This window comes from Lepisma saccharinum, chromosome 4 (assembly GCF_977018435.1).
Source record: "Lepisma saccharinum chromosome 4, izLepSacc3.1, whole genome shotgun sequence".
NCBI classification, from domain to species: domain Eukaryota; kingdom Metazoa; phylum Arthropoda; class Insecta; order Zygentoma; family Lepismatidae; genus Lepisma; species Lepisma saccharinum.
Window position 1 is genome coordinate 49,747,339 of NC_139232.1, and position 17,520 is coordinate 49,764,858.

Consider the following 17,520-nt stretch of genomic DNA (forward strand, 5'->3'; position numbering starts at 1 on the left):
AAACGATATGGAGTGCTCCCAAAAATTCCTGATCTTATCCGAGAAACTTATCGTGATTATACATGTAGAGTTATACACGAAGGCCGTGTATCTGAGCCAAAAGATGTGCAGTCTGGAGTGAGGCAAGGTTGTATATTATCACCTACAATTTTCCTGATTGTGATCGATGCAGTGATGCAAAATGTAATAGGAGGGAAAAGACGTGGTATCCAATGGGGATTGAATAACAGACTAGAAGACCTTGATTTTTCAGACCATGGTGATATGTGTCTGAAGCACATGGTGATATGCAAACGAAACTAGCAGATCTGATAGAAAGTGCAGAAAAAGTAGGACTTGTGATTAACTCCAAGGAGAGCAAAGCACTGAGGATTAACTCCACAAAAACAGACCCGTTTAGTATTGGTGAAGAGATTATTGAAAATGTGGATAGCTTTACTTACCTGGGTAGTGTGGTCGCAAAAGACGGAGGGGCTGCACAGGATGTTTCTCAACGTATCCAAAAAGCAAATGGTACCTTTGTGAGGCTCTATCCAGTATGGAAAAACAAGAAGATATCTATGAAAACCAAACTTAGTATTTTTCGAAGTAATGTTAAGTCTGTACTGTTATATGGGTCTGAGACATGGAAGGTAACAAAAACGATTACCTCTAAACTACAGACCATCATCCATCGCTGCCAGAGAAAAAAATTGAATATCTTTTGGCCACAAGTGATTCCAAACCAAGAACTTTGGAGAAAATCTGGAGAAACCGACGTGTGCATACAAATATAGCGGCGAAAATGGAATTGGATAGGGCATACGTTGAGGAAGGAAAATGAGGCTGTCGAGAGAGAGAGGTACTAGACTGGAACCTGCAGGGAAGACGGAAAAGAGGAAGGCCTAGACAGACGTGGCGAAGATCTGTTCACACTGAGGCATTGGAGGAAGGAAAGAGCTGGAATGCAGTGAAGAGAATTGCCGTCAGTAGAACCAGGTGGAGATGCTTTGTTGATGCCCTATGTTCCACAGGGAACAACAGGAATTAAGTCAAGTCAAGTAAGAGTCCTTTACTCCTTGCGCGGTCCGAGGTTTGCTCTTTGTTTACAAAACAGAACATTTGCGAGAGGTGGCGTTGTAATCAAACAGGATTGATCCAATCAGTACATAGTCTAATCGTACTGTGGGAGTCACTTTTCTTACTGTATTATTAGCATTTTACCAACTAGGACGACGTTTACAAACAATGAAGTCAGTGGCGGCTTCTAATCACACATTCGCGATTATCTCGAAAACGGCTCGTATTGCAGACCCATGTTTACTGAGACTTTTTTGCTTCTATTATCGTGTACTTTCACCTGTGTCAATTTGCGCTATTACTTATGAGACACCCTGTATAGTTTGAAACGAGATTTGCCAAATTATGTATAGTGGGAGTTTAATAATGCATTTTGTACTTCAGCTGCTTGAAAGAAAAGAATCGGATTGACTAGTATATAACATGAAATTAATGAAGTTTACAAAGTTAAAATATACATAAATTTGCAAGAAGGAGGAACTGTTTACATTGAATTTCTAGTCGAGATGTAATGAGCTTTTGATTGATGTATTTATTTGTTCCACGTTTGGCTTATCGCGAAGAAAAAACGAAGCTCTCTCAAAAAGCACCCATGCCATGCCGAGATTCGAACCCGTTTCTTCTGGAGTCAAAGCGCTCTGTATTAACCACTCTACCACGAAGGTCGGCATTTAATTAGCTTTATATACGTATAGTTCATAATAAGATGTACTCATTTTCCTTGGGTTTGTGCTTGTTTTTCGTTAAAATCATGTTGAACCTCTATGTAACCAATTACGTAACTATAATGCCTTTCTACACTGGAGAAAAGAAATAGCTGCCTGTATCAGAAATAACAGACCTGTCTTCTACTGAAATTCGTATTTATTTTTGAGTAGAAACTGCAATTGACATAGGGTAATTGTAGAGGTTTTCCAGAACAAAAGAGGACATTTTACGTCAAGTGCCGCGATGTCGGAAACACGTGTTCTGCCTGCGTGGCAGTTTGTTAAAGCTTGAAAGAGGCTACGATACTTCAAGTGTCATTATTGCTGACGTAGCTCAAAATGAACAAACCCTTAGAAAACTTGAACGGGGCTCGAGGAAGACAATACAAGTTGTTTAGAGCATCTCTTCCGCTTCTAAAGATCTTCCCAAGTTTCCTGAAGAGACTAGAAAAAAAATGAGAGGAGGAAGCTCCTTAATTATGGCACTAATTAGCATGGAGAGCATTGAGAGGGATCCACAGGATACGCTGTGTCCATTGTTCGGTGTTGCGGAAACATCCCAGCCTCTCCCTCGCCGTAACGTCGGTCGATGCGATTCAAGGGATGGATCAGAGCGGAGAAAGAGGTTAGCCGAGATGCGGACGGGATCATAATTTTCTCGCAGCATCCGCAACCGACCCCAGCCTCAACCTGCATCCTTCCAGCTCCAGCGGATGTCTGACATGGCCCATAGTTTTGCGCAGACGGGACAGGAATTCAGCAAACCCTCTCTGGAATTTCGACCCTTTCCCTTTAGACGCTTGAATGGGAGCTTCCTAAGATACGTGAACAATGCCGCGCGAATGTTAACGCCGTGACGTCACAATGGAAGCTGAGATTGGCAATGTTAACAATGTGTTCTTTGGCAAAGTATGTCACGGTTCTTCATTGTTGCGCCGTCATGGTTAACATAGACGGGGCGGAAACAATAGGTGTAAGCTGCCCCACCAATAAACTTCTGGTTGAGATCACTTGCAATCACGAGATTTCCGGATCCATTATTCTTGCATTATTCCATGTATTTGTGAAACCTGAAGCACTGTTCCGTGCCTGTATTTGTCTTTAATATCAATCTTTTAATTTTCAAATTAGTAATAATAGTGAAGAATAATTTCATCTCCATTACAAAATATGCTAATTAAGATCAAATTAAGAGAAAACAACTCATTCGTTCACATAAATATTCACATAAATATTTATAAAAAAATAATAGACGAGGGTAGTTCAATAAATAAGTTTCCCTGTGCCATTTTTTTAAAAATATTGAGTAACACTATACACTTGATTGACGAGCCCTATCTGTCGCATTCAAGGAACTATAGGCATTTCTCCCGCAGACGTGAAGGCGAATGCGCAGAGGGGAAGGAATTCACGAAACATAGTGAAAAGCCGGGCTCGCGCTAGTAGAAAAGAGGGAAGCATGGCAGGTGAACGTGTATTGGACATCTGGTGTCAGGAAGAAGTGCGTGTCGTGATTCGGTACGAATGTGCAAATGGCTTGAAATCCACCGGAAGCTTGTTACTGTGTACGGTGACGTGCACATCCGCACAATCCGATTTTCGTGCTCACAGTATTTTTATCTTGCTGTGTTATTGTGCTCATCCCCACGCACCCAGCGGCTACCTGGTTCACACCTGGCGTCATGACCTTGGGTGCATGGAGGCTTGTTTACACAGCCTAAGACAACATATCCATGCAAAATTTAGATGACTTAATACATGCCGCTCAAGAGCATTGAAAAATAGCAATGATTACATATTCACATCGCAATCGAATTATACCGCTAGGCGGCTTCGATAGAAGCCTTGTCGAGGTTATTCCGTACTAACTGCTATTTTGTACTACCTGCAAATTACATTATCTACTCAGGCCGGGTAGGGGCTCAGCCCCCCCTGGCACTGCCATCAACCCCCTTGACATTAGGTCATTAAATCTATTTTTTGTATAATTTGTTTGGAGTGAAAAGTGAAAATGCAGACAGCAGCTATTACACTCATTCATCTTGTTTATGAAGCGAAGTCTAGGTAGAAGTTTCTCTAGACTTTAAAAAGTTCTTTATCTGTACCTTCGCTGTCCCTTCCACATCTGCATCAAAGGTCAACAGATTCCAATTTTTGGGAACGAAGGGGAGTTTTATTGCTTCGGGCAGGGGTGGAATGTACTGTAGGCACTATCAATGAATATTATATATTTCTTTTTGTACGATATAGGTAAATATCTGTATCATCAAAAGTAGTATGCAGTAAGGGATGATGTCAGTAGAAGTCAATTAACACTTCAAGAGATGTTTTAGAAGATATAGAAAAAATTGTAGTATTTGCATAATATTTCTAAATTTTATATTTTACATTAACTTGATGACCCCACTCCCCCACACATAATTTACCTTGATTTAATACTGTTAAACTTACGAAAATGGACTTGGTCTACAAAGCCCACCCTGAGAGCCCATGAGCCTCCCTCGAGATCAGTTCTAGCTACGGGCCTGTATCTACTCCAGTTTATGCACATACACTAAACTCCTCAGACATTTCTTCAATTCACCATATTTTCTCAAATTTTCAAGTATGTTATTTATCTTGTCATCAAGTTTAATATATGCTAACTTTCTCCTCTTCTGCCGGTTGCTGTACACTTCGGGCATGGAAACTTAATGTGGCATCATCTTTTAGCATCTTTACCAGAGAGAAAATGTGCGGAGTTTTCCTTGATATGGTGCTGTTCAATCGATGGTTAGGTTAGGTTAGGTTAGAATGCAGCAACAGATCTTTACCCATAGCTGCCCTTCTGACTTTTCCCCAAGGTAATGAAGACGGGTGTGCACCAGGTACCGCTGGGTGCATGCGAATGAGCACGATAACACAGCAAGACAAAAATACTGTGCGGATTAGCACGAAAATCGGATTGTGGGGATGTGCACGTAATCGCTTTGTACGGTGACACTGTAATGTCTGTGCAGATGGTCAGGTGTTGCAACATGTTTACCGAAAGCAGAGTAGGGATTTTTGATGAAGTTCCATCCGGCCATCCTTCAACTGGCTCCACTGATGAGAACATCACGAAAGTGGATTAACTGATCCTGCGGAACAGAATTTGTAGCCTTGATGCTCTAATGCGATACCAGGAAGATGGAAATGCAAGGTCGGCGTTTTGAACTTATGCGGAAGTCCAGACGAGTGTTGAAAGGCTTTTTTCTTGCACAGGGCTTCGATAAGGTGATGTAGCGTTCGTACAAATACCTCAATGTGCAAGCCGATTATGTTCAAAAGTAATGCAGGTATGCACTTATCTAGACACGTAGAGTTTGCATGTATATATTATCAAATAAAAATATTACAACACAGGGAAACTTATTTTCTGAACAACCCTAGTATTTTATTAAACGCTTACAATTATTAAAAAATGAGCATCTACATGTTTGAGAAATATATCATAATCCTTTCCAATATGTAACACTGCAATACAGCTTTGGATATCCTTGAAGGATCTTTGTGAAACTAATAAAATTTATTTGGTTTTAGAAGCCAGTGACTCTCAATTTTCCTTAACTTGTGTAGACCAGTGCCATGTTAAGTGTCTAATACTTCTATAAGATACATTTCTATTTACCAACAGTTCTGTTCGAAGTACGCAAGTTTGGAGTTCTAAGTCCACTTTATACACAAATAGGCTAAACGGGTCTGGAGCTACAGTTTAAAGTTCTCTGTTCCGAACTAGTAAGTCCCTCCACTGGATGTAATGAAGAAAGCAATTGATTGTTACCTATGGAACATATCACATCCGACTGGCAATTTTTCTTAAATTGTGTAGGCCAGGCAGCTCAAGGATTTAATCAAGTAAGCTGAAACGTCATTGCCGGCATGGCGTTATTCACGGAGGGAGTGTCATTCTTGAATCAAAAATACAGTTCCCGTTTTCTGGCTGCACATTCCAAAAATTTCGCTGTTGATTGGCTTTAATAGTACGATGCTTCTTAACAGAATCGTAGTTCTTCAGCCAGTAGGGCGTCAGCGTATGACCTGGGTTCGATTCCCAGGGTGTGTAATCGGGAAGGGAAGTCTCCATGTACATAGTAGTGAACTTTATTAAGTTGTACCTTTTACCAAGAAATTGAAAAGTATTATACCAAATCTGTTCTGGTTTACCAGAATAGACAATTAACGGAAACCAAATCAATAGATTTATTATTATTATCAACAAACAATGTTAAATATAACGCACATTTCAAAGTATGCGCAATCCATTACAATTCACGCACAACTAAATTCACGAATCAAAAATAAAATAATATAAGCAAAGATATAAATAACTAATTATTACTAATTTTTCACTTACGCTAACTTCTAATTAATTATATAATACTAATTACAATAAAACTCTATTATTCAACTTCTAATTTATTATATTCTATATATATTAACAAAATTATTTAATTACTCTTCTGGCTCCAAGAATATTGTATATTTTGAATAATAAACAGAAAAGAACCGCGAAATATAAGCGTTTAAACTCAGAAAAACTGATATCCTGGTTTATTTAAAGGCACCAGGACAGTAAGCGCATATCCTCGAATGTATGCCGGTGGAGACGGGTTTACCTCGCCACCCCCCTTTTTAATTAATTGGCGTGTAATCTATATACGTTAATGTCTAAACTTCTTATCAGAGGGTAACGTTTGGGAGTGAAGTCTTGTAATGAATCTCTTGTATGACAAAGATCGAGAAAGATTCCGTGCACCTGGCATACGTTGGCATGTTTGATTGATTTATTGATTTGGTGTTTTAAGTTCAATTTATGCACATTAACCTTGGCATGGTGTAATGCGCAGGGTTTATTACTGCAACCAAAGATTACAGTTTATGAATGATGAAAATAGGCTGACTTCCGTGGACAAGTCCAGTACCCTGGAATACCGATGCAACCAATTCTTGATGATACTATTTCAAAGATCCGGAACTCATTTTTTTAAATAAATTGTATTAAAAAAACCGTTAAAAACATAGGTTCTGAAATCATGTACTTTTTGGTTTCACTATGTCACTAATGCTAACAAGAATTATTTATGAATTGCTTAATTACGACTTCCTACAATTTTGACTTGCTTTGATTTATTGACTTATTTATTTATTAACGCCTTGTTAAGGCAGTACAACGCCTTTCTTTTCACTCAACAACTTAGCCATAGTTTGGAAGTAACTTAATGCTAATAACGTGTCATCAAAATTATAAGAGTTATTGTAACTGTATTTCATTATTTTCGTCACTCTTCTCGCGTTAACGAAGTTACAAGAGTGGTTTTAACGGTGCTACGTTAGTTTGGTTTGCTTATTGTAACGTTGTACTTTATTTACGCGTACATTACCTTGATAAATTCAGAACTGGAGAATAAATTTGCTAAAACGAAACAAGATTTATTGGAGGATTTAAACTCTTGCATGTAATGTTACACTGGAAAAGCATGTACTACAGAGAACAGTTCAAAGAAATGTCCTTATTTTTTGACAAAATAACGATAACATGCTACATTTTGAAGCATTTAGTAACTTTCTAAGCTCTGGAATTTACTGAGTACTTTTGTCAGGCACCATCTAGTGAGCACCGTATAATTAAGCAAACTACTTCAGGTTTATAATTTTTAATAGTCTATGCCTGCATGTGAGTATCATCCTAACAGGAAAGATTATGTTCAACAAATGCACAATCTGTCACGTGGCTACAATTAATATTAATACTGATGAGGAGATATTGAAATGGGGACACCGTGTTAATTTCCTCTTTACTCCCAAGGCGATCCATCTTGTTTTGCAGGTCCTGCTGGGAGGCGGTCGCAGGCATTGGTTGCCGAAGGTCGCCAGGGACCCGGAGATGAAGACGGAGGAGGGGAGGAGGCTGGACGGGAGGAACCTCATCGACGACTGGGTCAGGGATAAGAAGAGGAGGAACTTGCAGGCGGAGTACGTGTGGAACAAAGGCCAGTTCGATAAAGTGAATCCCAAAGCGACCGAGTTCTTGTTGGGTAAGTTTAATTCTCAGAGTACGTATTAGTCCCCTAACGCAGTTTGTTTAGGTCTCTTGTCTTTACAGGATGTCTTCCTGTTCTTTTGGTCTTCTGCTGTGGCATCGGTGCGCAAGAAACGATGAACATGCAAACGGAAATTGCACTACGTACGCGAACAGGATTCCAACATCGTGAAGCGGTTTCCAGATGATGAGTCACGTACATGTTGAATTTAGCAGCAAAAAACAGTCACATAACGCTGTGGAAAACACATAGGACTATAATTGTTGTTACCTGTATTGCAGATGTTTTCATGATACCCTTGCGACGGTGAAGCATGATGCTGTTTGTTCACACTACCTCGTCCTTCGACAATAATCAAGAATATTATGTTTCTATTTCGTTCTTCCTACTTCACTTCTCATTCCTGTTTCTTTCTTTCTTTGTCTTTTCTGTCTTGCATTTTCTCTTTTGTCTTTCTTCCTTCCTCTCTTTCTGTTCTTTTCTGTCTCTCCTCTCTTATTCTCTCCTTCTCTGTTATTTTCTCTCTTTTTCTTTCTACATACTCCCTTTCTCTCTTTGTTTCTTCTCTCTTTATCTTTCTTCATTCTCTCCTTCTCTGATCTTTTATGTCTGTCTTTTTCTTTCTTCATTCTCTCTTTCTCTGTTCTTTCTGTCTCTATTTTTCTTTATTCGTCTTTTCTGTCTTGCCTTTATTCATTTTCTTCCTTCCTTCTTTTCTTTCTCTGTTACTTTCTGTCTCTCTTTTTCTTTCATCATTCCTCTCTTTTTCTGTTCTTTTCTGTCTCTCTTTTTCTTTCTTCTTTCCTCTCTTTCTCCGACCGTGCCTTTAACCATCTGTCAGTGACTGTATTGAAGAGCAGTGGGCCTAAAGTATTCGTAAATTTCTGCAAGAATTTCTGAAAGATCTGTTCACGTCTAATATATTATTAGAACTGACTCATATTTTAAGGATATACTCAGTTGTAGTCTTTGCATAAATAGTTTTATGTTGTGATTAGATTTGTTATTTTGAGAAATGAAGTCCAATCTCGTATAAGCTTATGAAGCTTATTGGATTGCCGACGGTGCTGAGAACAATTTAGGAAAAGTTTGGTGATGAGACCACCAAGTTCGATTAACAAGATGAAAACTTTAAATACAGATCGTAGGAACGGTAAATAAACATAACTTTTAGTCTCTTGGTGAATCTTAACATGATGAAAGCGCCGTAAAGAAATTTATCAGTGATGCCATGAACTTTTCTAAATGGATGTAAAGATAATTGTATTCCATGTGCAGCAACGAAACATTTCCCCCCAAAAAGTGATTTCACGTTTATTTCTCGGTAAAGGTACAGATCTCAGTGATTTTCGATAAACTTCGGTGGATAATATGAAATGTAAATCCATAATTCTAATTCGAGACAATGAAGATTAAAAAAAATACTGTACTGAAAAATTATGAGCAGAATCAAAGGGTTTCTTAATTTTGCATACTCGGTGAGCGATAGCGTAAGATAGAGTATCAAGGACGTTTAGATATCACTAACTACCACAACAAAACGTTCCGGGCTCGACTATCTGCCTGTCAATATGTGCTCTTTTGTGCGCTTCCCTCATCAATTCCATGTTGTCATCATTCCTTCATACCGTCGCGATTTACCTACAAAGGAAAAAAGCGACGTTAAATAACACAAATAATAGAAAACAGTAAAATCTTATGGGACTGATTTCTCATCACAATAACTATTATTTATTGAGATTTGTTTAGAGTGAATCAGCTACGTCACACTACACAGCCAAATGTCCTATGGTGGATTGGGTGAAACATAGATCTTTCATTCTCATCGTTTCATCAACTATTTCATTATCGATGCGATAAACTTTCAAGAAGATGAAATAACCAAAAATACATGTACAAATTTATCTTCCTGATTGCAATTTTTTTGATTGTTCAACGTGTAACGACTGCTGTCATTTTACCCTTACTCTCAGGCAACCAAACTTACATTGCTGTTCAGCGGGATGCATAAGAACTAGGATAAAATAATTTCTGTTGCAGGACTTCTTGCATTTGATGCTACTAGGTATGTATGTATGCTCGTATATCACTCTGCGTGTCTGAAAAGAGGGCCTTGAAAGAAAAACCGGAACGAGAAGAAAGCAAAAGATAGAGGGAAAGGGTTCTTACGTTCTGCCTCCGTCTGCAAGCGTATCTTCATCTTAACAGAAATTGACATTTTCCAATTTACTTCCTATCTTTGCGAAAGAACAAAGAAGGAACGTTCCAAACAACAATGGAATTCTCATACTCTTCATCTTCCACAGATTCCTACATTCTTCGTATATGTTTCGGGGATATCATAATTGTGTCAATGAAAAAGTAAAACACTATCAGGTGCTCTACTCAGAATAATAATAAGAACAAAAATTATATATACATTAATTAATAAATAATTCTGTAATACGTTCTGTAAGGTACAAATGGTTGCAAAGGAGTGGAAAATTCCTTTTCCTTGCAGGACTCTTTGCCTTCTCGCATTTGGACTTTGAAGCCGACCGGGACGAAAGTGCATCCGGGGACCCCTCGCTGGCCGAGATGACCAGGAAAGCCATCGAAATGCTCAATAAGAACCCACATGGATTCTTCCTCCTGGTTGAAGGTTAGTAGATGATTCTCTTTATTTTATATAATTATGGGTATTAAAGCCAGGGCTAATACTCTTGGCAGCATTTCATAATATACAACTTCAAAGCTAATTTCACATAACTTGTTAAGTTATTGATAAATTGCAACATTTATCTTGACAGGAAACTTTATTTCGTATGCCGTCACCATGGAAGCCATTCGCCTGTGATAAGTGTATTTTTGTTTTGTTTATAAATGAATGCGACCATTTCTGTTTGTTGGAATTTTGATAGAATTTGATAAATCTAATCTTATTCTGGTGTCGATGTCAATCTTTACGACAATCCCTTGCTGCAAATTATTGTCCTAAAGATTGTAAAAGTTTGAGAATTTCAATCTTTTCTTGGCTACAGCGGATGGACCGTTACTGCTATCTTAACTAAAGTTTTTCAAATGTGAATGTTGGGATTGTAGTACCTTCAAATAACATAAGACTGTTTTCTTTTTCCTCATCTCCCTTTCGTCCTCCAATTTACGGTTAACATAATAATACAAATAGGAACGTCAAGATACCTTAGTCAAAATCCACGAATAAGAGGACTCCGAGTCATCTATCTAGACAGAACTGGACTGGAGTTTTCTCATGTCTAAAATAATACGGCGAATGACAAAGTAATCGTGGAGTACCGTTTTAGATTTCTGGTTGAGTCACACAGCACAGTCGTTACGATACCACTTCCAATGTAGTTCCAGTCCCGATTAGTCTATTTGATTATGAAGTTGACATAAAAAAAAATTCTCGCACGGCAAAGGAGTGAATGAACCAGCACTTTTCTGTTATGTCTTTAATTTGAATTGATGTTTTCAGTCCACTTTATGAACAGATAATCTAATGGGGACTGGGCCTACCGTTTAAAGTGGGATCCGAATCACTATGCAATGTGCCGCCTCCAGATATCGAACCCGGACTGAACCTCTTGATTACAAGGCGACGACGTTACCACTCCGCCATCGGGGAGACCCTGTTATATTATGCCAAATAATTATCCTTTTTCGATAAAAGCAAAGCTTCTTGTGTTTGTGTGGAAGAATCGGTGTACATTTACCTTCTGGCACTATTCCACAATCTTTAACATATGCCTCGACAGCCGCGTCTATTCCTAGCCACCAATACTTTTGCCTCAATATCATCTTCATTTTGCCAATACCACTATGATCATTCTGTGCTTTCTTAAGTATTATGTTTCGCTCCATTTTGGGTACCACCAATATATAACCGAAAAATAACAATCCTTCAACCATGCTCAATTCTGCTTGCCTCCTGTTAATGGCAATTAATTCCTTTAAATCATCTTCATTATAACCTTTTATCTCATTAGGTCAACCATGTTTAACGAAGTTCATAACTGTGCTCAGTATTCTGTCTTCACTTGTACTTTTTCTCATAACTTCTAGCACTTTAGGCGTCAGCGTCACCTGTTAAATGAATTCTTCTTGAAGTTCATCTTCATGACACATCTGCTAACGTAACCTAGACAACATGTCAGCCAACTCCACTTTCTTGGTATATATCAATTTGTATGAACAAGGCGCTAGGAACAAACACCATCTTTTGAATACGTGGTGACACAAGAATGGGTATTGGCTTATCTAATGTAAGTAACTGTTTCGCAGGCTGGGAATCTGTCAAAATTTCGAAGAACCTTCCTTGGAGGTACTTTTGAAACGTTTTCACCGCGAATACAATGCACAATGCTTCCTTTTCGTGCATAGGATATTGTAATTCATGTTTGGTTAACGTACATTATATGCATTCTATTGTATGGTGCTGGCCGTTTATCTTATGGCATAACTGTCCTCCTAGACCATTTTGTGCAGCATTGGATTGCACTACCAAATCTTGATTGTGATCATATATCACCAGAACTTTAGCATTTGCCAACGCCTGTTTCGCAGCTTCAAATTGCTTGCGACACGACTCAGTACATTTCCACCAAACATTCTTCTTTAGCAGATTAAGTCAGATAGCATTATAGATAAATTTGGTATGCATCTCCTATAAAAATTAATTTCACCAAGAAATGCTTTGATCTCACGAACGTTACGTGGCTCAGGACATAGCAACAATGTTTTATTTGTCTTTTTCGATGGTCTAATTCTTGACCCACTCAACACATATCCCAGATATTCGACTTCATGTACAAACCATACACATTTGTCCCAATTAATGTTAACGTTGTGTTGCTTTAGACGCTACAGAACTTCCAGTGTTCTTAGACACGTTTCACGCATTCCTTTCCCGGAAATGAGCAAATCGCCTTGATAAGGTATGACATAATTCAAACTTTGAAGGATATCTTCGATTGTCTTTTGAAAAATTTGGGAAGATACTCTAACTCCAAATGGTAATCTCGTATATGTTACCAAGCCCCATTTGGTATTCATAACGAGCAATTGTTTCGCCTGATCGTCTAATGCTACTTGTAAATAAGCTTTCTTCAGGTCCAAAGATACAAATGTATCATGATCATTTACTGTTGGAAAAAAATCATCAATTCTTGGTAAAGGATACGTTATATTTTCCACAAACTTATTAATTGTGTTCTTAAAATCACACCTTAAGCGTACATTACCATCTCTCTTTGCAACTACAACCATTGGACTCGCCCAGTCACTAGATTCCACCTTCCCCAAAATATTTTGATCAATCGACTTGTCAAATTATTCTTTTCTTTATCCCTCATACCGAATGCAATGTTGTAAAACTTCTCAAAAATAGGCGTAGCGCCTGCTTTCATAGGTTTTTTGCATTATAACCTATTATGTGTTCAGGCTAATCTTCATTAAATAGCTCATTGTAATTTACTTTGATTAGTTTCGTTCAATTGTTTACATTTTTCCAGTATCTGCTGTATCGTAACATGCACCTGGGCATTTTGTAACAAGTCGTTGTTATGTACAGCAATAAAGTTAGGGATTCACAACTTTTCTCATCAGTTGAAATGTTTAACCGAGATAAATAATCATGGCAATTAGGTATAATCTGTCTAATGCACTGACGTTTCATTAAAGGATATTTCATTTTACAATCAACTATGTACAAGTCTAACACCTGTGAAATTTGTTGAAATTCAACTTTAACAACAATCTTTCCTATTAATGGCAGGATAGAATTATTCTCACCTCGAAGAATACAATTTGGTTATTCGTACTTGTACATTAGGCAAATAGCTTTCACAAACAGATTTACTCATAATTGGCACATATGATCTAGTGTCTATTTAAAAATTTACATGATATTATTCATACTTAAATTGATTAAATACTCAGATGAAGGTGTTAATTTTGTTATAAATCCATTACAATATGAAATGTTTGTTTCACGTAACAAATTGTTTGAATGCTTCAGTCCTTGATCAATACATGCATTAGAAGAAGTAACATTTCCAGATTCTTTACATGAAGTAGCATCATCAACTAGATGTGTATTCTTTGGAATTACTTCAATTATACCAATTGTCAAGTCGGTTAGGTGTTTATCCAATTGCACTTCCTTTGAACCTGGATCTTCTGGCATTGTAACATTATTAGATTTGTAGATAGAACAAGGCTTCTTCAGGTAAATATAGTTTCTATCTCTTTGGTTTAACAACTTATAGCAAAATTTTATTTCATGTCCATATTTTTTACTATATTTTCATTGTGTTCTAGGTTGATATTCTTTACGCAAAGGTGTAAACCGTTTTTCATAATTGCTAAAATTACGTGAATGACCTTGACCCGGTATGTTCGAGCTTGTATTTTGAAACCTAGCAGAATTCTTACTTGTAATTGAGCTGAAACGTTGATTTGCCCTTGCACTTAAGTCGTTTTGTGATCTATCTTCCTCATTGTAATAACAACTTGGCCTATAATTATAAATGTGATTAACATTAGCCTGCTTGTAATATTCCTTCACGTCTGTCGTACTCTAATTTTTCCATCTGTTTAGAAATTTCAAATGTCTTTTGAAATTCCATAATGTTTTTTTGGAAATTATGTGCTTTCTAATTGCTTCTGATCTAATACCACCAATTAAAGAATGATATAAAGCAATTGGCAAAAAGTTGTCATAACCGCACTGTTCACCTATTTTCCTTAGCCGTCTTACGAAATCTTCAATCTGTTCTTCATCTTCTTGTTTACAGTTTCGTTGTTTCAGCCTTTGCACAATGAAATCACTGGCTGGACTATAACACGAAATTAATCTTTGTGAAATTTCTTCATATGTTTTGACTTCCGGCAGGGCTGGAGCAAACAATTCTCACATGGTTGCGATCCAATTACAGCAATCAGTGAATACGACAAAAATTAGCAAATCTTTCTTAATATGCAGAAACAGATCGATTTTGAGGATCGTATTTACCAAAAGGCGCTACATAAGCCATTTTACTAGACTTGCACAAAAAACTTCTCGTCGCTACATTGGAAGCTGTCGGGTGTGCACACAGACTAACATGTACACGTTTTACACATACCGTGACTTGAAACATAAACAGACCACTGATTAACATATAACAATAGATTTACTATCAAACATCACAACTTACATGATAAACACCACCATATTTCAACAAACATAAACAAGAGCATAACGATATTTCTCACTTAACAAAAGAGACGCAGAGCTGTTTCACCAAGCCAAAACGAGTGCGTTTTCAAAGACCGGACACAACCATACCGCCATCTCTCCCTCCCCCTCCCCCACCACACACACACTTCCTAAATATCGTCTTCTGCGTCGATACTTGCGCCAAAAAAAACCATCACGCACCTCCATAAGATATGTCCTGGGAAAGTCATCGGAATATGAAAATGGCTTCGATTTCGTCCTTGCGGACGGCTGGAAGAATGTCGTCAATATCTAGCCAGTTCAGCTGCAGCGGGACAACCCCCCCTCCCCTCCCCCGGACACAATGGGGGGTTCGAAGGGTGTGCTTTCGGAAAGGTTCTTGCAGTGGATATTTCTCAATTGGGGTATTTCGACTGCTGCGGACGGGGGCTTCCTTCCAACTTGGCTCCGCTTCGGGTCGTATTGATAAATTCGCCGGCGTGAATGGGGCGGGAAAGACCACCAAGGAGAAAAAGAAGAAAAAATGATATGGAGAATCGAACACGTGAGGGTGTTATGAAAAATGGAGGAAGAGAACGAATTTTTGAATCCATAACGTAAGGGCTAAGATGTGCAGGAAAAGCGTGGGAGGATAAAAAGATCAGAAACGAAATGGAGGAATAAAACTAAGAGGAGTGATATGGGGAGAAATAGCATATTAGAAGCAGGATACAGGGACAAACCAGGATACAATAACTTACGTGTTCTCTTGGTAAGAGGAAGATCAGAAAAATCTGCACAGGAGGATATGATACTTTTCTGTAAATATACACGAGATGTTTTGGCATAAGTGTGTTTCAAGTTCACCTCATTCTCTTGGGCTGGTTTAGTGTAGGACTCGATCTACTGTGGTAACTTCCTCTGGAATCGGACCGGATGACCCTCGAGTATAAGGGTGTTACCTCTTCGCTGTTATTACTCTATACAAATTACAACATTAAGCTGAAGATAAGAACGTGAGATGATCCGAACCCCTTAAGCTAAAATGAAAAAAATCAACATCTTTGGTTGAAAGGAAAAGTATTTACATAGGAGATTAAGAACAATATAACTGCATACGTCATAAATAACATGTACAGTATCTGCCTGTTTGTTACGGCACAAGCAGTTTATATTCCTTCTGCTTGAAAGAAAAATGTGTAGATTGTTCGATGCTCTGTTTTCTTAATTATCCTTGAAAATTAAATCAACAAAGTTCATTAAAGCTTTAGAAAGACATGCAACAGTTTTTAGGAGGTTCCATTATGGTATTTAAAAATCATCTTACCAATGGAATACTAAAAGGTATAGTTGGTCGATGTCCTGACAGAATTGAAAATAAGAGTGGAAAATGTCACACCCCTTCTATTCTCCAGACCTTGCCATCTTCGAATACCAGAAGCGTTGATACTCACCAGTGTGTCCCGGGAGGACATTGTACTTTCAAGAGAAGTGTTGTGCGAGTTATCGGTTTCTTTAACGAAAATAGTTTATTAGCTCAAAGAAGAAGGTTGGATGCATAAATATTGCCAGGCAAATTGCCACGATTTTTATTACATGTCTCCTACATCCTACGTGTTAGGGGAGTTAGGATTAGGATTCGGGGTTAGGATCCAACTACTGCTGGTGTAGAAGTTGCCCCCTACTACGATGGTGTTTTGTTTCGTTTCTTCAAATTCACATTACGTAAAACATTGTAAATGAATTCAACAATGAACACTTTGCCTGAGAATATTTGTGCATCCCATTGTACTTTTTTCGCAAAAAAACCGTTGTTTTTATAAATCTAAAAAGTTACATCAATAACAACAATGACTTTAAGCTTTTGTTTATTGCAGGAGGCCGAATAGACCACGCCCACCACTACAACAATGCCTACCGGGCGTTGGAAGAAACTTTGGCGCTCGAGGCGGCCCTCACAGCGGCGCTGCCTCTCCTCAACCCTTCGGAGACGCTATTTGTTGTAACAGCTGACCATTCCCACGTCTTCACCCTCGGTGGAGTTGGAACCAAGCGGGGAAACCCCATTTTCGGTGAGTCAAAGGGACTTTGAAGATGTACTTATGTAAGTTACGAGTATTTGAATGAGCGCCCCCTGCGAATGTTGCAGCTGTAGCTTCCTCTTTGGAGATTTTTCTCCACTCTTCTCCTTCTTCTTCCACGGTGGGGCATCTTAAGAGAGAATCTCCGGTTTCTCTTTGAGGTACTGGCAAACTCAATGCTTGTCTAGCGAAGCATGTGCCTTATATCGCTTCGCTTGGCATCGCATCTGTTGAATATAAAATCCTTTTTGGCACATTAATTGCACATCCGAGTGTTGTTTCTCATCTTAGGATTTTCGCAGCGCTCTTGTGTTTTTGGGAACTACACATTTCTTATTCTAAGTTCGCATTTGCTTATCTAATTTTTTCGAAAACTAGATACGATTCAAGTTCCAAATATTTAAGATTATTTT

General features: G+C 38.3%; 1 protein-coding gene across 1 annotated transcript in view; it reads left to right on the plus strand.

Annotated features, from left to right (window-relative positions):
- The window catches only part of LOC145986453 (alkaline phosphatase, tissue-nonspecific isozyme-like), a 448,710-nt gene that overhangs the window by 414,636 nt on the left and 16,554 nt on the right, over window positions 1-17,520 (plus strand). Inside the window, exons 5-7 of the mRNA XM_083120485.1 lie at window positions 7,615-7,822; window positions 10,329-10,469; window positions 16,904-17,098. Coding sequence (XP_082976611.1) covers window positions 7,615-7,822; window positions 10,329-10,469; window positions 16,904-17,098 — 544 coding nt within the window. The remainder of the gene's footprint in view (window positions 1-7,614; window positions 7,823-10,328; window positions 10,470-16,903; window positions 17,099-17,520) is intronic.